Genomic DNA, 25,564 nt, shown 5'->3' on the forward strand with positions numbered 1-25,564 from the left:
TTTATTTTTGGGAGATTGCATTTTTTTCATTTTTTAATAAATCGATTCCCAGTAAACTTCATTTAACTGATATTGAGTCAACATTCGACCAAAGAATATCGCGAGTATGTGGGGTTTTTTTTATCCTACTGTTTATTTGGAGCTTTAATCTTGAGACACTTTTATGTTTGTTTGTTTGTTTATATGGGTTTCACAGCCCTCACAACCCTATTGTGTCATTTCAGAGGCAGTAAAAAATAAGATGATTCAGGAAAAGTTGTAATCTGCAGTTAAAGCATCGAAGAAAAAGCATAGCAAAGGGAACAGGTTCGATTAAGGACACGGCATTCCACGAGCAATCTATCGATGTGCCTATTATGACATTACCTAAAATCCCAACCCGGTACATATATCCTGCCATAAAGGATACGCAGCAATGTGAAGTAAAATATATTTAAAACAAATAACTATAATAATGCATAATAGATTTATAATGAAAAGAATAGCATCTCTAAAATAAAAGTACTATACATTTGACTGTCTCCTGCATATTAAAGATCCCATTCAGGACTAAAAAATAAACGATCCAAAACGAAGACAGAAAGCAATGTGGAGAGCGAAAACAGATAGAGAGAAAGAAGACATAACAAATGACCTCTCTGCCACATTTTATGCCATTCATCACAAATTAAAAGGAAAATAATGAGAATGGGTTTAGAAATTAGCTGCTTCTACAATTAAATGTGTAAATGATAATCTGGGTTTTGATCCGATAGGATACCTTGATATCTATATTTATTTCCTAGACAGATCTATATTCATTTTCTAAAGAGCACAAAAAAACATATTTTGCAACACTTTCTTCAGATAGAATCAATAAATTACCCAAAGGGAAAAGATTAAGAGCCAGAATAAAAAAAAAAAAACAACATATTAAATGTTGTTCGTTTTGCTCGTTTTTTGAGGGTTTTACGGTACTTGCAACACATTTAGGTCATATCAACGCCAGTAAAAAGGAAGAAAATGGGATAGTTAAAAGTTCTAGAATTACAATTAAAGCACCCAAGAAAAGGGAAGACAAAAGGGAATTGGTTCAAATAGGAAACAGATGTAGATTCCAAGAGCACATTATCAGTGTACATAGTCTGAGATCACCTTAAAGTCTCATCCAGACACAAGCACAGGTTCCTACTAAGAGAAATACACTCAAATGTTGACAAATTATTATATACAACAACAAAAAAGTAATACAATGCATAACAGAGAGATGATTTACAAGACAAAAAATATCATCTCCCAAAACTCTAACGATACATTTGACTGTCTTCCTCCCAGCCAGGGTGTCCGGCCAGGACAGAACCAAGTTATCTCATTCTAAGGGAAAGACAGAAAGCATGGTGGAAAACAGATATAGGGGGATAGAAGACACAGTAAGTGCCTCCCTGCCCACTATGGAAGGTCAGGAACCCCACCCATATTGTATAGGTATATATAAACACAGTCAAGCTTCAATCTCATGCAAATTAAATCCCTCTAATGCACATCATTATAAAAGACGTTAAACAAATGAATAACAAAATTAAAATGAAAATGAATCATAGACTATTAATACAAATAATGAGAAGAAAAATCCAAAACTAAAGATGAAGGAACATTATATTTCTTTAAAAATTGTATTATGAAAATCACAGGCATGATCAAATCACATAAGGCTTTAGAAAAAATAAATATAAAAAAAGGAAAAAAATGCTACATACAAACTTTATAAGTGAAATAAACTTTGTTGTTGACGGCCACCATTATAACTGAGTGGTAGCCTTTACAACTTTAATGAAATTATTTTTTCTCCTTAAAATTGCGGTAACTTAGTTTATGTTACATATATAAAAGTTTGTATGTGACATTTTTAAATGGTAAAGTATGATTGAAATGTTACAATTTATTACTGATGAATTTTGTGTTTCTCTAAGGCTGTGACCAAATTGCTGTGTAAACAAAATCTGTAATATTGCATCCTTTTCCGTATGTCCATAATTGTCATCAAAAATTTCCGTATAAATTAAAGATGATCCCTTAAGGTAGGTAGGTATGCATTGGGTAAAACAAAATTTTGGTGAACTGACACTGAGTTACAAACAGACCCACATCAATGAGGGGAAAATTGCATACACATGAAGAGGACTACTATTCAATACAGATTGCTTTGACAGAGGTGTGTTGTAAAATCTGTTCTGTAGATTAATGCGAGAATGTAATAAACAACCATATAAAGATAGTCTAATTTAAATCAGCGACGGTGTTTTAACACATAAATGATATCATTGAACATGCCCTAAAGGATATCATGGCCAATGATGACATGCATAAAATTACAATAATTATCCAATACGGTAAAATAACTTTACAAGATTTACATTTTACGAAAATAATGCAATGATGAAGAAGAGGAGGAGAAGGAGGTGGAAGAGGAGAAGAAAAAAAAAAAAGAAGAAGCAGCACAAAATGAGGAGGGAGGGGAGGAGGCAGAGGAGGAGGAAAAAAAAAGAGGAAGAAGTAGAATAAAAAGAAGACGATGATGATGATGATGATGATGATGATGATGATGATGATGATGATGATGATGATGATGATGATTTTTATAGGTAAGAGACGCACTCCAGACATTGTTTCTATAAGTAATTAAAACTGAATTTTGAAATTGAAAAAAAAAAAGGATATTCTCTGAAATATCAAAATGGAAACTTTTTACCAGAAAACACGAACATGTAAGGCAAAAGGTTTTGAAGATTTGATACAGAAATTAATCTACTGAAAGTTTACTGTCCCTTCTTATAAATCCTTAATCTTTATTGCTAAAACTTCGAGTCTAAAAGTAGAATTTTAGTTTATCATGTTTCTTTACGCTGTACTCTAATGGTATAGGATTATTTTTTAAAATAAAAAACTGCTTGAATTGGCTAAAATGTAAATGTACCACCCATCCTAGCATTAAAATAATTGGATTTGGACAGCAACACTTCCCCCCCCCCCCTTCCCTTTTCCTCCCTTTAGTGGCGATTAGAAAAGAAGAAATTGTGTTATGGATATAATCGCCAGGTCACAACTTTGAAGAACTGGGAACTTTAACAGAACTTGTGAAAAACATTTCTATTCAACTATCATTTGACAAATAATTTACAATTTTATCACCATGTCATCTTTCTCCCATTTACCAATACAGTGGAACCTCCCGATAACGACATGCCACGGGACCGAGTTTTTATGTCGTTATCCGGAGGTGTCGTTATTTAGAGGTTTCCAAGATGGCGGACAAAGTGGGCGTGGTAAGGCCAGCGGGACCAGTTTTTATTAACATTGACAAAAACAAAACATTGTAGTGTATTCCTCTTAGAGGGTTTTTGCGTGTGTCTGGATGAGACTTTTATGTGATCTGAACTGAGTACACTGATACTGATAGTGCGCTGCGAGTTAGATAAAATTCCTCCTCCCACAAAAACACAACTACTACTACTACTACTACTACTACTACTCCTACTACTACTATCACCACATAATATCACATTTTCCAAGATTTTGTGTTTACTTGCTTACACTTAGATTTATACCTTGGTTTTTATTAATGCATATCAGCCAAGATTCGTCAAAAAAAAAAAAGCTGCGTTCTCATTGGTTCAAGCAGGAATAGTTTTTATAAACTTTGAGTACTCAAACTCGGTATTTTTAGTATCATATATCTACGAAAACTGCCGAAAATCGCCAAAATGATGTCGTTATTCGGAGGTTTTATCAAAAAGTACGTCGTTATTTGGAGGTTTTTTTTACTGATCTTAAATAGAAAAAAAATCGGGACCACGGGCCAATGTCGTTATCAGGAGGTTGTCGCTATTCGGAGGTGTCGTAATCGGGAGGTTCCACTGTACGTTTATTCTTCCTATGATCTCTGACACCAGGCTTAAAAATTCAAAATAACATTAGTTAACAATAATTACAGCATAATTTGTACATAATTTGCTGCCTTGTAACAACTGGAACATCATGACAATGTAAACTAACACAAGGTAATTCCTTAAGGTCCATCACGTCCATGGAGACACGTGTATCCCGATTTCTTTTACCCTGAGGAGACAATGACAACTGGTTGCTATTTGTTGGATAGGACAGTATTAACAGAGCTGGGTGGACAGAGTGGTAAGAAACCCCCCCCCCCAAAAAAAAAAAACAAAAAAAAACAAAACAAAACAACCTTAACTCAACCCAGAATTTAAACTGGTCCCTTTGTTTGCTAGACATGTGGTCTTTCAATTGAGCTACTGGGACTCCAGGACCAACACAACACCAACAACGAAATATCAATTTTACACATACAATAATTTCAACACAAATCATAAATCTGTCACGAGTGATTTTTTGTTTGTTTGTTGCTTTAGGTCTCTTCCAACACAATTGAGGTTATATGAGAGACCGCTGAAACAAAAAAACAAGCAATCTAACAAAAATAGTACAAATGTAAATCAAAATCATAACCTAAAGATATCATAAGCTAAATTATAAATAACCAAGAACAAACAGGCAGAAGATTTACAGAAAAAAAAATATCCCTGTCAAAAATACAATCACAAACCAAAGAAGCAGGATAGGCTAGTAAAGAGAAGAAGAAACGACATCACTATCGGATCGTACACCCATGCGAACATCATAGGTATATGATTCAAGGGTGATGCTCCCATCCAACCACCCGCTGTCACGAGTGAAATTACACAGTTGAGTCAATTTCAAGGATATCGATATATACAATTCAAAGGAAGATTTACATTTGTTTTTTGTTTTTTTTAAGAGAGATAATAATAAGGTTAAGAACCTTGCGGGTTTGTTCTGATTTTAACAGGACCACTTCAGTACATCAGTTTCACAACAATAGGAATTTCATATCTGGAAGGCAGTATAGATATAAGACATAAAAACAAACAAAAAAAACCCAAAGAGGCATGTGGTCAAATTCATCAGATTGGAATCGCATTGACTTACAAAAGTAGGCAAAAGAAGCTTAAGAGTAAAGATCCCTTAAGACATATCACAACCAGTTGGTTATAATCTAATTCCTTGTATAATTATGAATACCTAACCTAATAAAGATACAAAGAGAAATGGGTAAAATTATATGATAGAATTGACTTATAGCTGATCAGCTTGTCACTCGCTAGTTTGGGTAAGTAAGTAGAGTTGAAGTTACCCAAAATACTAATTTTTTGGACTAGTTGCAAACAATGCTAACAGCAATTCAAACCACAAGCAAATAAAAACGGTTGAGAAAAATTACCTGTCTAAGGTCAATGTATTGAGAGCTGCGTTTGGTAGTATATACCATTATCATAAGCATAATGATAGATGCATAACTGTTCTAGCACGCAATGAGATAAATACTTTTTTAATTTTGGCCAGAAAATCTACACTCCGTAAACTAATAGATTCAAATGACTCCTCTAACTTGTCAAAAAAAGTCATAAACCTGAGACTTCAAAGAATTGTTAAGGGAAACGTTGAGCTTTAAGGTCGTCAAGTTCCATTGATTAGACAACATCTCATTAAGCTTTAAGGGAAACAAAGTGAATCATACAAAACAAAAAAACAAAAAAACAAAAAAAAAAAAATCAAAACTTGAGCTTCCATGATGTGAAATGCCAACAACAACAAATAAGTTTTTGGACCAGAAATGATACCTCTAAGGCTTTGTCTTTTTTTTTTTTGACAGATAATGATGTTTTCAGCTAGGTATTCGCTGAACACCTGAGAGCCATATGACAATGTGGTTATTTGTGAGTAAAGGGCGATTCCCAAAGACTCAAAACCCGGTCTCTACGGGTCAGATGGCGAGTGTCATACCAGAAGACCACAAAGCCTCTCTTTTCCTGTTCTTTGATATTTGATGATGTAATTTACTTAAAGTAAAAAAACCCAACAAAAACGGCAACATTTTTAATTCTGTCTCATAGTTTTAAAAATTAACAAAACAAGTTATATTTCTAAATCTATATTCACTGTATCATTGAAAACGTTTGAGATTCAACACAAAATTAAAATGAAACCAATAATCAAAACACGCAGGACTATCTTTCTAATAAAATTGTATGCCAAATGTGTCATGAACAACAGATAAAATATTTAACAAAACATTGAGATAAATTGAAAATAACAAAACAAATTAATTTACTGGCCCTTATCCTATAAATAAGCCCTGTCCTTATTCATTGAGTATATTACTTTTAAATAAAAGTAAACCTAAAAACCCCTTAAAAATGTACAAAACTGTTACATTCTATCACTAATTTCCATTCAACTTGTTCAAGCGGTGATATTAAAAGATCATTCCTCTATCCCGATATTTTTTTTTTTTCAGGTTAAAGGTCAAATTTGTTCTCTTTTACAAAATCTTCAGTTTTTAACTGAGAAGCAGCTGAAAGTGTAGGATTTTCCCTATATGATTTAAATGATCACAACAAACACACTACGATTGTTTAAAAGGATTCATTTGAGATCAAAATTTGTTTTTTTACTGGTTTTACAGATAATGCAAGACTATTAGTTAATTCCAGCAAAGTAAAGATGAAAAAGTTAGAGGAAATATTGAGTTTTGATTTTGATCTGAAGCTAAAGCACCAAAGAAAAAGCAAGACAAAAGGGACAGGTTCAAATATGGAACAGAAGATTCCACGAGCAATCCACCGAAGTGCTTATTTCGAAATTGCCTTAAAGTCCCATCCAGGCATAAGCAAGGATCCTGCAATGAAATCAAATATTTACAAAGTATAATATATTCAAAACTAATACCAATAATAGTACATAACAGAGAGTTAATTTATTTTAAAAAAAGGTATCATCTCTCAAATAAAAAAGGTACTTTGTATTTAAGTGTCTCCCTTCCGGCTAAGGATTCCCACCAGGATTGGGAATAAAAAAACAAACGAATAATCTCAATTCAGAACAAAGACAGAGAGCAACATGGAAAGGAAAACAGATATGGGGGATAGAAGACACAGAAAGTGACCTCTCTGCCCAGCATGTGAGTGAGATCAAGTAGAACAGTATCATTATAGTATAAATATAATAGACTTAATGAAGTAGAATAACAAAAGGTTTTTTTTTTTCTTCTACATAGCAAGCTTTATGGTGCAACCATTCTTTTGACAGATTGATTAATTAAAATGATTCACATATGAGTGCATCAATTAGTGGATATAGCATCCATTTCAATGATTTTAAATTGTATATGTCAATACTTTAATACATTCATCTTTTACCACATATACTAAAATAACATCTAAAAAAATAATCAAAAAATTACAAACTTTCAGTAAAACCTCCATTTAACACTGCTGCAGTGCACCTCTTTACTCCAGGTCGTGGAGAAAGTCAAAATCCTTTTCAATTTCAGCGATATGCTCATTTTGCTCCAGATCTAGATCACTCATCTCCTCTTCTGATTCAGGAATTGTTGCATGTGGGTTCTGGAAATCAATGCTCTCCCCTTCCTCCGTACACGTATATGTAATCTTGGCCCCCGTTCTTGGGATAACACTGGAAGACGAGGCACTCTGGCCTTGACCTAGATAAGACACACCCTGAAGAGCAGATTCCATCATAGATGAAATGGTTCTGGCTACAAAGGCACCACTGAGATTCTGTAATGCTGCTTGGACCTGTGATGGGCCAGCATTGTTTGAATTTGAGTTATTAGTATCAGTAAAATCCAACTGTTCGGATAAAGTGTGTTCATCTTCCGATTCAGAATCACCAAAATGTCCTGCATTAAACTGAAGGGAACTCAATCTACTCAGGTTTGACTGGGCAGAATGAGGGGATAATGTGTCGCTGACTCTGGAGTGAAGGTCAAGTTCATCGTCCGTGTTGTCTAGGTCATCAAAGGAAGGCATCTGGTTTACCTCCAGATCAAAATCCCCATGACGCTCCAGGGAATCTAAAAAATAAATCATGAAAAAAAAAGTAACAAATTTTCTTTCCTATTAAAGCAACAGTTTAAAAAAACCCCAAAAACCCAAGTCCTATATGAGCCATGTGTAATTTTGGAACTTAACCTATATAATATATGGAGAGATGACAATTTAAAATTGTCTTACAAGAATTTCAGACACCACTTAGAGGAATTTCAAAGCCAAAACAGAAATTTTGAAGACGAAATCCAACCTATATAGGACCTTTAAGCATTTATATAGCGTATTATCCACTAAACATCCACAAACTACTTAAAAGGGGTCCCTACCAGCAGCAACACTTGACATGTAGGATCGACATGATGACTGTAAGGCAATATCATGTTGGTTTTCCTTTTGACAGAGACAACACCATATAATGGCCAGATACTCATTTTACACCTGAGTAATGTGAGAGAATGTGAGTAAAGAGCCTTTTCCAAGGACTTAACTAGCAGTATCTTATGCACATATTTAGTAACAAAGCAAATGCATCTTTTTGTTTACATTCTAAGATCTTATAACTTACCGAAAGGACATGCTAAATATTTCTGTGCCATCTATCTGTTTTTTTAATGCAATGTATTTATGTTTTTGTTGTTGGCTAAATAAGGGTTTTGAGTCCGAAACGTTCTCTGTTTGATTTTTTTTTTTTTTTAAGCTGTTATGTTCATTTTTGTTTATTACCCCCCAAAAATAAGTAATGCCATATAAAACAGACCACCTGCATAAAATGTAAACATTTGAAAATTGCAGGTATGGTAGAGATGTTGGTTATGTTGGTGTGGTGGTAGTAGTGGTCATTGCATTGGTAGTAATGAAGATGATGATGATGATGATGATGATGATGATGATGATGATGATGAGAAGATGAAAATTATGACGGTGATGACACGGTGGTCTTTCATAATAATAATAATAATAATAATAATAATAATAATAATAATAATAATAATAATAATAATAATAATAATAATAATAATAATAATAATAATAATAATAACAACAGTAATCATCATATTACTCTAATCAACCTTCAATGCCCATAGCCTAGGAGTAACTTTTGCTGTAGATTTGTCTTTATGAGAACTGTCCATCATCCTACCAACAACCGATTCCAAAGGCATCAGAATCTGTTAGCAATTTGTGTAACGTAATCTTTTAAAATGTGTTTTAAAAGTTATTGTTAGATTATATCATTATTCAGTTTAGTAGTAATAATTCCCTTTCATGCAAAGTGGCCGAGTGGTGCACTGTGATCCGGAAGGTCCTGGGTTTGAGCCCCGCTTCAGGCACTTTCATTGTTTTTCCTTGAGCAAGATTATTAACCCCCAATTTGCTCACTTGGACAACATGGGTGATTCCTGTTGACATCAGACATATCCTGTTTGATGGAATATCTATATTCCGTCATGGAATGTCTAGGCAACGGTGATGCCTGGCGAAAGAGCATGATTTGTTATTTTTTTTATTTGTTAGTTGTATAGATTGTGTATATGTGTGTGTGGGTGTATGTGTATGGATGTGAGTGTGAATATTGTTGTACACTGCATACGTGGATACGGGTGGTGCATAAAACATTGTGTAAATTCTTCCTTGAATAAACAAAAGTTTGTTTCTTTTAAAGAAATAACTTTACCTTCCTCGCTGTTGTTGAATGAAGGACTATTGGATAGACCAGGTGTAGGTACAGATGACGAAGTACCATTATCATCCTCAGTATCCAGAAAAGCCTTGGATAGAGCTGATGCCACTTCAGAATTATCCTAAAAGAATATCGTAAAACATGTATAAACAAATAGATACAAACATTTATATTGTGCAATTCCACAGAATCCAGCCGCACATGCTGATCAAGTACCATGCTAACTTTTCTGCTTGAAGTTTGAAGCAGTTTTTTAAAAAACAAAGAAAAAATTATATAAAAGCCTAAACTTAATTCACAAAGACAATGGGAAGCAAAAGTAGTGACGTCCCACCTTCCTCTGTTCTGCTTCAAAACTCATTGGAAGTGTATAACCAGTCCTCTAGAGGACTAAACAATGAATAGATTAAATATTGAGTCATAAGGTGGCAAAACTATTTTAGAGAGTAGCGGTGACTGCCTTGAAGCCTGGGATCATGAAAATACAAAAGAAAGAGTGATAATGGGGAGGCTTCAGATGGAAACAATATGAACAATGGACATTTCGGGTACAAACCCTTCGTCAGCACAACAAATGAATGTGGAAAACAAATAAAATAAAATACATTATAACTTGTATCATCTGTAATCAATGGTGGTTGGAGTATGAATGAAACGGTGGCGAGGCATGGGTTAGTGGGTTGGGATGTCCCAGGGATGTGATTGGAATGATAAGACACTGACCTGCTCTTATCATTCCGATCACACCCCTGAGGGACTCCCTACCCACTAACCCACACTACGCCACCGTTTCATTCATACTCCAACCACCATTGAGTACAGATGATACAAGTTATACCACATTTTATTATATTTGTTTTCCATGTTCATTTGTTTATCGTTGTGCTGATGAAGGGTTTGTACCCGAAACGTCCATTGTCTGTATTGTTCCCATCTGATAACTCTCCATTATCACTCTTTCGTTTGTATCATAATATTTTAGTAGCAGGACATATAGGCAGATTCTTCAGATTACGGGGCGTAAAAGAGCAAAAATGGATGATCCTTATTGACAGCCAGCATACATTTCTTTAGGCTAGAAAATAAGATGCCATCAATATATTTATCCAGTCCTTCGAAGATTGGATCCAGTATTTTGACATCACACTATTGTTCCCTATTACCAGACTCATCACATATTTTTGTCCCTCTTGTAGGATTTCCCAATCACCGTCAATTCCTTCAGTTACACTAGTCTAACATTAAAATCATCATCATCATCATTATTATCAGTGTTTACAACATTTGTTCTTGTGAATTAAATTGAAGCTTAAATTTCATTTTTTTTTTATCTCAAGCATCACGAGGAGGAATAAGTGAGCACAATGCTTTTTTTCTCACCAAGCAGACCACATGGAAACAAAAAAAATTCCATTCCATAGAGTAAAAGTCATCTGTTAGGCAATCTTTTTAGTAGGAACTCTTAGAATATCTTATTCATTCACCTTAGTTGAATAGAATAACATGTGTAAAATGTCTTACCCAGGCATGCCTCCCCTCAATTTCAAATGTCAAGAACATTTTACGGATAAAACCTAGTCAGGTGATTTTTTCTAGATTATTTCAAGTCCTCCCTTCCCACTAGGGGAGCTGAGTATATTAACATATATGAAGAAAAGTAATATGCAATAGACTAGTTTCATATGCCGAGAAGAGAAATTGCTACAATACGTTTGACACTTTTAAAATATGGGATAAAGTTCAGAAACTTAGTAACTATTTTGTTAAAAAATACACCATTTTCTACCAAATAAAAAAAAATAATTTTAACTTAAAGGATTCTTCATGGAACACACTATCAAATTACAGCTTTACATTATGTGCACTGTCCAGTGTCCAGCATCTAAAAGATGAAAAAAACAAAACAAAAAAAAACAAAAAACAAAAAAAGAAAAAAAAAAAACAAAAACTAAAAAAACAAACATCCCACTGAAACTTGACTTGCCTGAGGTACAAACTCCTCTTCAACATCCTTTGCTGTCACTTTGGAAATGATGTCCGGGGTCATTTGTCTGACCTTGTCTGTGGACAGAATCAACATGACTATTTTTGGCAAGTTGTGAAAGAGTGTAAGTAGCTCATTCTGATTCTATTAATCCAACAAATTTTTCCTCGTCCCCAGTGAGGTCAGGCAGAGAGATTTGGACAAAAAAATTGGGATAAGGAATAACATGTGAAGCAAGGCTTTGGCCATAAGAAGGGAAACAATGAGTGGTGGTAAATTTAAAATGGGAGCATTAGATTATTTCCCTTCACTAGCTGTTGCGTTCATATTAGCGTTTTCAGAAATGCTAACATCCTGTTAATTATTTGCTGCTTCCTATCTTAAACTTTTCCATATTTACCCTGACTTAAGATGGCACTGGTGTTACCAAAGTCGGCTTGTGGATTTTATTTACATGTTCACAAAAAATGTAGACTAAGTAACAAATTGTCATTAAACAATTCATTGTTTTTGTGGAGTTTTAATCATTTTTTTAAATCTATCGTGGGAATAAAAATAAGTGAAATTTAACTATGAGTGAAGACACTAAACTAATATTGTGGGTAAAGTGCACTCACACAGCTTTGAGAAGAATGAATAGAAAATGAAATGATTAATATTCAAAGAAAATAGAGTTGTAAGATTTGACTGAAGGACAAAGAGGAGATATTTGTTGGACAAATTACAAATTACATATAATATTATAATGCTTCTTAAAGCTTAACTCTAATCGCTGTGGTTGAGAATAAATTCCAATGGAAGCTAATCAATATTTATTTTTATTTTTAACCATAGTTACACATTTTCCTCTTTCTATTGTTAATAGGCACCCGTTTAATATAAAAGTAGGTATCTAAATTTCAGAAAATATCAAAAAGATTTCTAAATGACCCTAAAACAAATATAATTCACTTATGCATTGCACTAGGGGTAGTGTGATAAAACCCCAGTTTGTTCTGACCTTAAGCAGGGGTCTTAAGAGTTTGTGCCATGATTGAGGCACACCGATAGAAAGCCTCTTGGGAAGGATTTTTGACTTGCATTTCTCAAATTCCCATAAAGAAAATGTACAAATCGAAGGCCCTCTTGGAATCAAACAATTCTTCCTCCAAAAATATTCTAAAAACATAAAAATGGCCGCTTTTGGGTCAAATCTATGTAACCATATCAATTGCAAGTACACCTAAAATTGTAAACAAAATAGTTAAAACAAATTCTGATCAGTAATTAAGTGTGGAATAACATTCCATGCACTTTTATTTTTCAAAGATTAGGTAGGTGGACTTAATTTATGTGTAGATGTGTAAGGCTTAATAAATGGACAGTCTAATCATATAACGGATAACAATCTCCATGAGGCCACAATTCTAAACAGATACCTTGAGTAATACAGCCATGGCCCAAACAACGATGGCTTTCAGCTATCTTTCAACATCTATTACCTGACTAGAAAATTGTTCATCACTTTAATACGTGCAGTTCCAGTACATGGAGATTACTGGATTTGCTTTTGATGTTTCTGAATGTCAACTACAGGCTGAATGACAATTTCAGATTCTTCTAGCTTTACTGATGTTGCGAATGATTTTATTGTAGTCTGAGTTGATGTAATTTTTACAACACAAGTAACATATGCCACTCACCAAAGACAATTTGGACCGGTCCAGTAACGTGTTGTCCCAGCCACTCAAGTCCTGGCCTCATTCTGCTGTATGCTTTTGATGGCAAGGAGTGATACATGACACTTGGCCACAACATAAGACTCATGGCTGGTGTGAGGGAGGGATAATGAGATAATGAGATGTGGATAGACTCCTTAATATCAATCTAACAATTTTTACAAAACTTTTAAATGAATTTTTTTAAAGTCTATAATTAATAAATAAAGAAATGAAAATAAAAATAAAAATGAATGACTGAATAAAAACCACAATTGGTAAAATTAGATTCAATAATCATTGAATGACGGAGTACTTTTATTAACCTATCTTAGAATATTGGCAGTATGTTTTTGTTTTTGTTTAAAATATAGCTCGATCAATTTATTTTTAAAGACAAAATAACTATAGTCCTTAGAATCATTATTTTGCGGTTATGTCACTTATAGGATAGAGCAACCATTTCACTCCTAATTGGATCTTATTTAACTCCCTATTAAGTCTATAATTTTATCTGGCCTTCCTTCTCCCTACCCAACTAGCAATGATTGCATAGCTAGAGTACATAATAATAATAATAACAATAATAATAATACTGCACACTTATATAGCGTCAACATCTCGTGCAATATAAGCGCTGTACAAAAAAAAATAAAAAATAATAATTAAAAAAAAAAAAAAAATATATATATATATTGATATTTAAACAATTACTACTGCTATTAGATTTTAGAAACAGACAGATACATATTCATTATTTAAAACGCTGGCACAAAGTATTCCACAAGAGACTGGTGTCCTATTCATCATGTGTTAAAACAAATGTTAATGTCCATTTTCAGAATACAGAAACTAGAACAACCCCTGAACTTATATTCATGTAAACATATGTTGTAATTCAGGTTAAGATCTTAGAATACTACAGGAATTTTTTTATTTTCTTAAACTTAAAATGTAGATATTGAATGAAAATAAAATCTAAACCCATAAATTTGAATAATGCAAATATTGTTTCCTTACTTGATAAATATGCGAGACCAAATCCAGAAATATGACAGCCAACAATAGCAGTGACGGTAAAAAATATTGTATTTCCAACACAAAACTGTGAAAGAAAATTTTAAAGTATTAGAAAAAGGATCGTTAATCCTTATTCATTTTAATTCTTTTTTTAATAAGCCTACAATTGATAATTGTACTAGCTAAGATTTCCCAGGTAACATGTCTTAACACTTACAGTGACTCAAGTTTCTTGTATTAATTTGTCTTACAGTTCACACTTACTGTTTCTAGTATGAACTCTTGTGAAATCCATTTCACACATATTCGATATTTTTGTTTCATTGTTATTGGAGGTTTTACTGAACCAATTTAGCCAGAAAAAAAAATACATCAGACCAGTCAAAAGATTTAATCAAGCTTACATGAGGCTGTGAAAAAACGATCAAAGGTGAAAAGCTCTACAGAGATCAGGAGTAGATCCATATCAAACAATAATAAAAAATAAATGGTAACTCAAGCTATGCCTTAAGTATTTCTCTGCCAGGGCATTTACAATTGACAAACCTGATAATAATAATAATAATAATAATAATAATAATAATAATAATAATAATAATAATAATAATAATAATAATAATAATAATAATAATAATAATAATAATACTTTATTGCATCCCAAAAGAGATAATTTATTATTATTCACCGTCCTGATCACTCGCTGTTATATAATCCTGAAGTTTTACCCCATAAGACCTATCTTAATAATGTAAACCTTTGTAAAATGGGAAGAGAAACCAACAAAGTGTTTTATTTTTCTTACACTTGTAATTGTAATGCTCAGCACAGTTATTAAACTATCAGTGGTATTTATCATGATATCGTAACTTAAATAAGCAATAATACATGATGGAGTTTTATGATAACAATAAAATCTCACCACAAGGGGATGACTACTCCTATATGTGCGTAAAGAGGTAAACATATTCCGCATGGAATCCCAGAAACTGCTGAGTAAGGTGCTGATTTCTGGGACACTCAAAAGCCGAGGATGTACAGGAGTCCATCTGGAGAAGAAGACGAAGAAGCTTGAACAAGACATTCACATAAAGAAGAGGGTGGCAGTTGGATCCAAAAAAAAGAGGGGAAAGAGGAGGGTAGAAAAGAAACTGCAGAAGCATATAAGGAATTTCCAAGTGGATAAATGTAACATTACTTACCTTATTTATTTGTGATGATTGTGTGTAGAGTAATTGATCTAATTTAGAATGAATGAATTTGAGTGGTGATATGACCAATATAGCTCATGATTCATAGTGTGGGGGCCAACCTAGCTTTTAAAGTGGTTTTGGAGGCTAAGTGATACATTGTCTTGTTTTTTTAACATAGTTTAAGTCAAGCAATATTGAATGTGGTCAGTGACTGGATGAATGAAATAGTAACAAAACTCCGACCTGACGATGTACTACTAGAATAAGCATTTTCACACACTCCAATAAAAAAAAGGAACAAACAGTGATTTGGCTCCCATTGTTCTACAGAGAAAATAAACAAAACATTGTGAAGCAATTTGAGCATGTTGAGATATGAAAAAGTTTTTCACATGTTTATGCCATATTATGTGAAAATCTGTTTCACCACAAATGAACGAGTGGTCATTTGGAGTTATTTGCAGTTATCCTATGCATTTTCAATCTTTTCATTTTCAAGTTAATGGTGTGGATCCTAAACTGCGCATCCATAATCTGTTCTTGGTTAAAGAAGTATTTTGTGAAAGCATTCAATCAATGCTGAAGGGCAGCTTGCAGTACTGCTAAGGATACCCGATATTACTTGGCTTTCAACAAATAAGCAAACGAGAAATGCACCTATTATGAGCAAGACTGTCTACCTGTCTTTGCAAGCTGCCTGGCCAATCCCATGGCCTTGGTCTGGGTGTCGGTAAATAAAACTGAGACCTCTTATCTCCCATGCAGTACTGATGCTAAGCTTCTCGCTTTCAAGACATTATAGGAAAGGTCAGTACCACTATTACCAGTACTCAGTCTCAATACTACTCAACACTAGTTAATTTAATCAGTCAATTTCATTGTTGCCAATGTGACAAGAACACCCACTGTGGAGTAAGATGAGGAGGATACCGCACAATCAGGACCAGCTATAGCAGCTGTTAGACCCTCCACTCCTTTGCTCTACACCATCCTGAGGAGGCTTCCTCATTGGACTTCATTGTCATTGTGAGGACAGGGTCTATAAAATGAGTCCTGGCCTTCAGAAACAGACCACAATAACAGACTTTAAAGTCAAATAAATTGAAACGTCATAAATTTCAAAATCAGTCTCTTTAAATGCCGCTAAATTATCCAGATTGACTTCCCTGGTTATCTTGAATTTTCCATTTGTTTCCTTTTCATTTTCTGGAAGGAATGATGTATCATTATGACACTTATAACCACACTTTACAATGATCCAATAGATTTGATTCATCTGTCCTCAACTGTAAAATTGTTTTCACCAAGGGAATTGTGAAAGCAACTCAGGCTTCATTAATGACTGTTATCATCCCTGCTCCTGTTCTCTTGTAAAATTGATGATATGATATCCGGTTAGAATGAAATTAATTGTCACCTATGAAGAGTTGTTAGTAGTAGACATTATGTCCATATTTGCATCATCCTGTTAAATTTTTCAAGTAAATCACAATACTCTCTACTGCTGTTGCGAAGGGGTTTGTCAAATATAAATATCTTGTCCCTTACAAAATGGTGTTAAACAGAATTTTTTTTCTAGTTAATTATCTATGACAACAAATTAAATCACATACCCGTCTTTGTCCTCTGGCTCTTTTGGTGGCACTGAAAGGTAATGGAAATCAATTTATGTAGCAAATTCAGGATAAAATATGTGCTATATAATTCTTTTTTTTTTTAAAGTTTCATTTATAAAAAATAAAATGAGAAGCACCTGTATGTATGTAAAAATCTGGACAAGTATGTATGAAAGGTGCCAGACAAAGCAAGAAAGAAAAATACCAAGAAAAAAAACCATCCCAAAAAATCAGATCTTTATCTTACACCAGTGCCTGCTTGCTAGTTTCTCAATTTGATATTTTCAAAAAATAATAATAGAGCAACTCAAATGTCTTCGTCTTCATCCTCTCGTGTTCAATGTTTTGTATTGTTTGATGCAAGCGGGGGGTTCACAGCGTAAAATGCATACCCTTGTGAAGAATATAGGAATTAAAATTGTCCCAATTATCGGTGTAATGGTAGCATGTCTGACCGGTAATCAGAAGGTCGGAGGTTCGATCCCCAGTCAAGGCAGACTGATTTTTTGGGGACGGTTTTTTCCTTGTATTTGTCTTTCTTGCTTTGTCTAGCACCTTTCACACACACTTGTCCAGATCTCTGTCTGTATGTATTTGTAATACGAGTCATATGTTGAATTTTGAAATGACAATTGCTCATAATTCCTGTTCTCACACTTTCACAAGTTTTATCATATTAATTTCAGATAAATTCCAGGAGACTATAATGATAAAAATATTTGAATTATGCACTAATTTTATAAAAATATAATTCAATCATCTTGCCACCATCATATGGATAGTGAATAAAACACCCTTTTGTATAAAAATGAGATTGAAAATATTTCCAATGCGACAATGTCAGCCATGAGAAAATTGCCCTATGAGCACATTTTTTAATGACTGAGATTGAGATACATTTAAAAAAACCTGAATATCTCTTTGTCTTTACAATTCTTCAAGTGGATTTAATTTAATCCAGTGGAAGTGGAAATATGCCATTTGTGCTGCAGATTCAATTTTTTTCACAATAGGACCTGTCCTTCAATTTTCAATCCTGAATTTAGCAGAGAAAAAAAAATTCTCTCTCAAAATATCACTATGAACACTAAGCATGGGCTGAGAAAATCGTTTATTATTTTAAAAAGGCCTTCATGAGAATAACAGTTACTTACCTCTTATTTCAGGCCATATTCTGTTTTTCCATGTGTCGATGAATACAATGACTATCAATACTATACTAACTAGGAAGAAAAATCTCAGAGAGGACACATAAATAAACCTGTGAAGATAGAGAATAAAAACCAGGAATAAAATAAGCATTTCGTTAAACTTTCTTTTAACTTGAAGGCTCAAAATCAAAAGCAATACAACATAATCAGGGTAAATCTAGATGCAAAAAGAAAAATGACATTGCAAAATAAAAACTTGCACACCACATTCATACTCAAAAATAAATAATAAAGCCATTCCGTTACACAAACCAAATATTTTGACTTATTTTGCCCCTGTTCTTGGCCCTTCTTGACTCTTGCGAGGGGGTTTATGTGCTGCTCCATCCTGGCTGTCCAATTGCTCTCTTGTACGATAAGTTACGATGTCGTTCGTGATTTTCATTTTCATTTTCAGTTATTGCTTTATTGATATTGACTTTTAGAAATCATACATTGATATATTGTAAATTATGATTATAAAATGAAAGAAAAATGCGAAGTCACATGATTTTACGGATGACACAATATTTTTCACAAAAAAATAATTTGAATGTGGGACTAATGCTTACCATGATTAGTTGTATTGCTTAAACATATGTCCTATTATTTTCTGACTTAGTGGTACAGTTCACTCCGCTTAATCGCACACTACGCTTATAGTATACGTTACACATTCACGGAAAAAAGAATTTTAAAAATATAATCTCTCCGCTTAATCGCACACCATCTGCTTAATCACTACACCTTGATTGCAGTAGCAACAAACAACCATATGAAATCAATGATGCTGTTCCCATTCCACAATACTTTTAGACCACAGCATAATTCTTTACAATGGACAACAATATCCCCATCAACGGTGAACTGACTACTCACGAGCTACTGGACTCCATTCAGCCACACAAAAGACAACGCCGGGATAATGAAGATGAAGTTGAGTCATCAATATGTACAAACAGGCAAACACTGAAAAACTTGACATGGTCGACAAACAACGCTGCTAAATGTAAGACTAAGAAGAACGCTTGACAGATGATCTACATTGGCGGGATTGGAGACAAGTTTATAAACATTTTGCACAGAATAGAAAGCTATCAACGCTTCACAATTATTGTTCTTACAAACACTAATGTCACATTTTGTTGTCGATAAAGCATGAAAAATAAAATTAAAAAAAAAAAGAAACCCCCCCCCCCCCCCCAAAAAAAAACAACAACCCCAAATAACCCTCCCAAAAATAAATAAATAAATAAATATATAAATAAATAAATTAATAAGATTATAAAACAAACATTCTAATGAGGCTATGTCTTGAATATGATGTTCCAAAACCCGTAGAAAACCCATAATGGAAGTTCCTACATAAATTGCACATCAAAGCTGGGTCTTAGATTCTATTATTAGTATTATTAGATTCTACGCTTAATCGACATTCTGTTTAATTGACACTGACACACTAAACCAAACTCCAGAGGGTGTGAAATTAAGCGGAGTCGACTGACTGCAACATGTCTTCATGAGCACTGACCTGAATTCTAAAGAGTGAACAATGACAAAAATCATGATATGTAAAATGTTGGGGTTTGGAAGTAATAAGGACACAATATTTCACACAGAAAAATAAATTGAAAGTGGGGCTAATCCTAATCATGATTACTCATATTGATTAAATATATGCCCTATCATTTTCGGCCTTAGTGATAGTGGGAGCTTGTCGTGTATCCATAATCCATGCGCACTGACTCACTGACACTGACCACCATTCCAAAGAGTCAAAGTCAAAGAGTGGATTGACAAAAAAAAACACGCTGTGATTATCCCCAGACACCTGTCTGGGGATAACCAAAATTCATTATCCCCAGACATATATTTGAAACTCCGCTCCTTTAAACAATTATCCACATTCCAGAATATGGACTGTTTCCAAAATGCACATAGAAATAAGGAAAGTTAATAACATATCTATAAAAACATAAAATTAACCAACATTAAATCAGTTGTTACTACATATACACAATATGCGTCGACCTCGAAGTGCGTGTCATGGCCGAATGGTTTAGTCGTCTGCCCTGGAAGTTTTACCAGAATCGACGTTGTGGGTTCGAATCCTGGTTCCGCCACTTTTTAAAAAAATTTTTTTTGTAATTCCGTCTTCTTTTTTTTTTTTAAATTCCGTCTTCTTTTCTTTTTTTTTCTTTGTGCGAGTCTATTCTTTTCTCCTTTTTGTGTGACCTTTTGTCCCGTTTCTGAGCATGAATTTCGTTGTTTTTATTTTTTTTTTAAATATTGTTTTTTTTCTCCTCTATCTGACCATTTGGTCGCTCTCTGAACATTTCTGTTTGTTTGCTTTTTAATTATTTATTCTTTTTAGACACTTTTTGAGATCGGAGTGGGGACGAATATGACAATTTTCTAGAAACTAGAAAGGAACTAAGAGAGAGAGAGAGGGAGAGAGAGAGAGAGAGAGAGAGAGAGAGAGAGAGAGAGAGAGAGAGAGAGAGAGAGAGAGAGAGAGAGAGAGAGAGAGTTTTAAAAAACCCCAGGTGTCTGGGGGTAACGAATGTTCATTATCCCCAGACAGTGGTCTGGGGATAATGACAGCCAAAAAAAAAAGAATGATATTGATATGATGGTTTGGTAATAAAATCTCAGAGTTGAATTGAACTCCTCTACCAGAAAGCAGATTTAAGGTTAATTTCAAAGGTATTTCGCATCGATAGAGCTCAGAAAAAAAATTAAACTAAAATATCTAATAAGCTTTAAATTGTAAAACTTTTACAATTTTACTTTTACTTGATAAAAGTAAAATCCATTCGTGAGAAGAATTATTGAATTCCATTTATTAATTATTAATTCAATTTCTCATCGAGAATGAGATGTACCTAAAAATCTATTCACGACAGTTAGACTTTATTTTGAATAAACTTCTTGCAAGTGCCTAATTACAGACATCAACTCTATCAGTTGTTATCGTGCTAGACTAGTCATTTGTAGTTCTACTATCTACAAGTAATTGCGTACCAAAATAAAAGGTTGGCAGCAGCGAAGAGAACAGCACTTTTCCATGGATATTCCCATACGAGAAGGCTTTGAATTTTCATTATCAAGGGCTCATATGGCCCAAGGCAAACAGTAAGCCGAGTTTCCAATTTCCTGGCATCACCACCACCTCCATCATCCCAAGCCATGATGATAATATTATTACTATAAATGTAAATAAAAAAAAACTGAAATCTAGAATAAACTCCACATTTATTACATCAGTGAATCACTGCTTTATTTTTGTTTACATCTGACGTCATTGTTGCATTGTGGGAAGGGGGAAGCAAATCTTGTAACCCTATCGGTCAAGATTTTCAATAAGGCGAAATGTCCAATAACAGTTCATATCGGTGATTATGAATGAAAGTGACCGTTTATCTTATTGAAAAATTCATAAGGCTGTATGCCAACATAAAAATTGTTTTCATAATATTTCTTTCAATGAGAACAAAAATGTTATAAATTACGCGGGGAGCAGGAACGATTCATAAATAAAATCAGCATACAGTATCATTTAAAAAATACTAGATCTAGTTTATAGAAATGTTATGTGTGAAGAATCAAAATGAAACTCACATTCAAAAGTAAAATGCATCCATATTTATACTAACTAAAGTACAGTTGGTATATTTATATTTGATATATTTTCTTTTATATTAATTTCCAGGTAACACTTTAGTCACATCCTCAATATACTGGTTGGATTGATTTTACTTAACTTTCAATTTCGCACTTCCTCTTTTCGAAGTTTCGTTTGTTCTTGTCGTTACAGACGCCTTTTACTTACTTAGATTAGGAGTGATGTGAACCAAACTAAATGAGGGCACTGTTCGCATGATTATAGATATTACCTTATCAAAGGCATTATATTTTTTACAGGGGATAGACCATCCAGACAGCCATGCCCCGAGAAATTATAACGTTGCAGCTGGGACAATGTGGAAACCAGAGTAAGTAATCAACTCGCAAATCAACAAAATCATCTCAATCTCCTTCTCAAGTCCCATCCATCTGCTTCAGCTGCTTGGGTCAAATTAAGATGTTTTGAGTTTGAAAATGTCATCAAAGAGTCTAGTGTTAGTATTTGTAGTATTTGCGTCTATTTGGTACCCCAGTCCCAGCAGTGAGCTGATAAATGGCCTGGTGACTGTTGGACAGATCTCACAAAAAGTTCCTATATTTTTTAAAGTTTGTTTAAGGATAGAATTTAATTTAATGATCAATGTTTCATTTTCCAGGGGGAATTGCCTTCTCAATTGTCGTTTGTTTTTTAAAATATGTGCCAATTAAATATATAATTATTCAAGGCAAAGTCTTATCTCTCACTCTCACTGATCACGCCTTAAAAATTCATCCCAGAATAATATTATTTATTTATTCAAAGTCAAAGGTAATAAATCGAGGTCTGTTTTTAATTTTAGGCCAGTTTTGAAATTAAATGGCTGTTGCAACCTGAAATGCCACAGTTTTGGCTCACAAAAACCCACCAATTATTGATAACAATAACAGCAAAGAGAAGTTCATCTCTCTCTCTCTCTCTCTCTCTCTCTCTCTCTCTCTCTCTCTCTCTCTCTCTCTCTCTCTCTCTCTCTCTCTCTCTCTCTCTCTCTCTCTCTCTCTCCTATGAACCCACAAAACTCATCAACATTATTGTTATTTTGTGCATATATATTGTAAAGTGTTTTCTGTTTTTCAGTTGGTATGGAGTTTTGGAAGCAGCTGTGCTTGGAGCATGGTATCAGTCCAGGTTTGCTTGTTTTTTTTTCTTTCTATTTAATAGTTTTGCGTGTTTAAGATTTCCTCATCTGATGGGATGGGGGAGGCATTTTCCTTTATGGCAGACCATCAAAATGATGTCTTTTAATGCAAGGAGCTGTCATCGTTGGCTGCCTTGTGGCAAATGAGTTTTTTTAGTTAATAGTTTATAGATAAATACCAACTTTAATCTATCAAATGTTACATGAGTATTTTGGGCAGTCTCCTTTCTGAGAAGTATAGAAAATAATGACAACAGAGGACAAGTGGTGTGCCATTGATAAAACAAAATTGTAGGTCTGGGGTGTAAACGATCAGATTGTGATAGAATGGTCAGAAACTTCAAGATGTGTTTTCTTTTTTAGGGTCTCCTCATGGATTATTAAATTATTATTAATTTACGACAATTGGTAACATTTGCTAACATTCCTGTATTCTTCAACTAAACAAACACTTGAAAACTAATATTTTCGTTTAAGATGTGGGTTGGTTTACAAAAGTGATTTTTTTTTTTTTTGGATTAATTTAATTATTATATATAATATATTAATATATTTTCTATACCTAGTGCATACGCATTACATCTCATGAGATTTGTGCTCACTAAAGTTGGCAATTGCTACGAATGCTCACTTTTGAAATTTTTCCTCAGAGGGAATATTGGAAGACTTTGCCACAGAGGGAACAGATCGAAAGGATGTATTTTTTTACCAGGTGAAACTTTTATCATTTAAGAACTTGTATATGTTTTATATATTGGTTGAACACAAAATGGCTGAAACACATATCAATTTTTGATAATAATGTAATTGCTTTGGAAATGAAAATACTGAAAACAAGATATTAACATTTTCTTTTTGTATAAGGTCAAGATTTTTTTTTCTTGGTGAAACCATAGAATTAAATGAATGAGAATACGTACGAAGCCTAAAAAGTGTCCACCAATGAAAGCATTCAGCGCCATTTTGTTGTTGGCTGAGAATGTAGTAATTACCATTCATTATCTATGTCAACATAACGACACAAGAAAAACAACAAACAATATCAAAATCCACAATAAAATGTTTCAGAACTGTTGCGTATATTTATGGCACAACGAAGCTGTCAAAAAATGAAGTTAGAGAATGTGTGTAATCATGTATTATAATAACCTGTAATGTGTTTTCCAACCACCACATCATCTACTACTACAACCACCACCACAATATCATCACTAACACTACTACTACAACCACCAGCCCCACATCATTATCACTACCACTACTACTACCCCACCACCAGCACATCATCATCACTACCACTACTACAATCACCACAACCACATCGTCATCACTACCACTACTACTGCAACCACCACCACCATATCATCATCATTACCACTACTACCACAACCACCACCACCACCACTACTACTACAACCACCACCACATCACTACCTCAACTACTACAACCACCACCACAATAGCATCACTACCACTACTACTACAACCACCACAACCACATCGTCATCACGACCACTACTACTACAACCACCACCATATCATTACCATTACCACTACTACTACAACCACCACAACCACATCGTCATCACTACCACTACTACTGCAACCACCACTACCACCATATCATCACCATTACAACTACTACTACAACCACCACAACCACATCATCATCACTACCACTACTACTTCAACCACCACCACATCATCATCACTACTACTACAACTACAACCACCACCCCATTATCATCACTACTACTACTACTGCAACCACCACCACCATATCATCATCATTGAAATATTTTTTTTTTTAATTGAGCTTTATATAGTGCAATATCTACTAAATGTGCTCAAAGCGCTTTACAAGGGGTCCCTGGTCAACATTTAACATGTAGGACGGGACATGACGCCTGTTAGGCGATATTACAATTTTTCGGACAAAGACAACTCTGTTAACGGCCAGGTACTCATTTTACACCTGAGTACGGTGAGAGAATGTGAGTAAAGAGCCTTTTCCAAGGACTCAACTATGCGCCGAGCGCGAGGCTCGAACCCAGGACCTTCCGATCCAGAAGCGAGTGTCATACTAGACCACATAGCCGGATCATTACCACTACTACTACAAACACCACCACCACATCATCATCACGACCACTACTACTACAACCACCACCACCACCATATCATTACCATTACCACTACTACTACAACCACCACCACATCATCATCACTACCACTACTACTACAACTACAATCATCACCACCACCACATCATCATCACTATTACTACTACAACTACAACCACCACCAACACCACATCACCTCACTAACACTAACACTCAGTATTACAATCACTACCATTAGGTTTTGGAGCTTTACTTCATTTGAAATAAGGAAACTTCGGAATTGTATTTGGCATTGTGTTTATATATCATAATATAATTCTAATCAGTTATCTA

General features: G+C 34.1%; 2 protein-coding genes across 4 annotated transcripts in view; one reads left to right on the plus strand and one right to left on the minus strand.

The window, feature by feature from the left end:
* LOC144966574 (uncharacterized) lies at positions 1 to 21,617 on the minus strand. Of its 2 annotated transcripts, XM_078903255.1 has the most exons (10): positions 21,331 to 21,612; positions 18,271 to 18,377; positions 17,114 to 17,144; positions 15,230 to 15,356; positions 14,311 to 14,395; positions 13,276 to 13,401; positions 11,594 to 11,670; positions 9,604 to 9,730; positions 7,323 to 7,951; positions 1 to 4,095 (listed from the first exon to the last, which is right to left on the minus strand). In XM_078903255.1, the coding sequence occupies exons 1-9, from the start codon at positions 21,495 to 21,497 to the stop codon at positions 7,365 to 7,367; spliced, it is 1,434 nt and encodes a 477-aa protein (XP_078759381.1). In that variant the 5' UTR covers positions 21,498 to 21,612; the 3' UTR covers positions 1 to 4,095; positions 7,323 to 7,364. The 2 variants fall into 2 exon arrangements, with proteins under 2 accessions (XP_078759381.1, XP_078759380.1); XM_078903254.1 differs by lacking the exon at positions 1 to 4,095 and having other exon boundaries at positions 6,518 to 7,951; positions 21,331 to 21,617.
* Positions 21,613 to 25,564, plus strand: part of LOC144966575 (tubulin gamma-1 chain) — a 21,095-nt gene continuing 17,143 nt past the window's right edge. The window contains exons 1-4 of one of the 2 annotated variants that reach the window (XM_078903256.1): positions 21,613 to 21,701; positions 22,231 to 22,301; positions 23,048 to 23,098; positions 23,759 to 23,820. In XM_078903256.1, the coding sequence (XP_078759382.1) occupies positions 22,253 to 22,301; positions 23,048 to 23,098; positions 23,759 to 23,820 (162 nt within the window). In that variant the 5' untranslated portion in view covers positions 21,613 to 21,701; positions 22,231 to 22,252. Of the gene's footprint in view, positions 21,714 to 22,230; positions 22,302 to 23,047; positions 23,099 to 23,758; positions 23,821 to 25,564 lie in introns of both variants that reach the window. The other variant, XM_078903257.1, reaches the window with a different exon arrangement.

The sequence above is a fragment of the Berghia stephanieae genome, chromosome 2, assembly GCF_034508935.2.
Source record: "Berghia stephanieae isolate SIO BIC M18660-M18661 chromosome 2, UCSD_Bste_1.3, whole genome shotgun sequence".
In the NCBI taxonomy this organism is placed as follows: domain Eukaryota; kingdom Metazoa; phylum Mollusca; class Gastropoda; order Nudibranchia; family Aeolidiidae; genus Berghia; species Berghia stephanieae.

Coding starts and splice junctions, on each gene's coding strand:
- LOC144966574 (XM_078903255.1), bottom strand. CDS start 21,497: ATGGCTTGGGATGATGGAGGTGGTGGTGATGCCAGGAAATTGGAAACT. Junction 13,402..14,310: donor TGGTCTCGCATATTTATCAA/GTAAGGAAACAA, acceptor CCCTCACACCAG/CCATGAGTCTTATGTTGTGG. Junction 9,731..11,593: donor AAGAGGAGTTTGTACCTCAG/GCAAGTCAAGTT, acceptor ATATTCTTTTAG/GATAATTCTGAAGTGGCATC.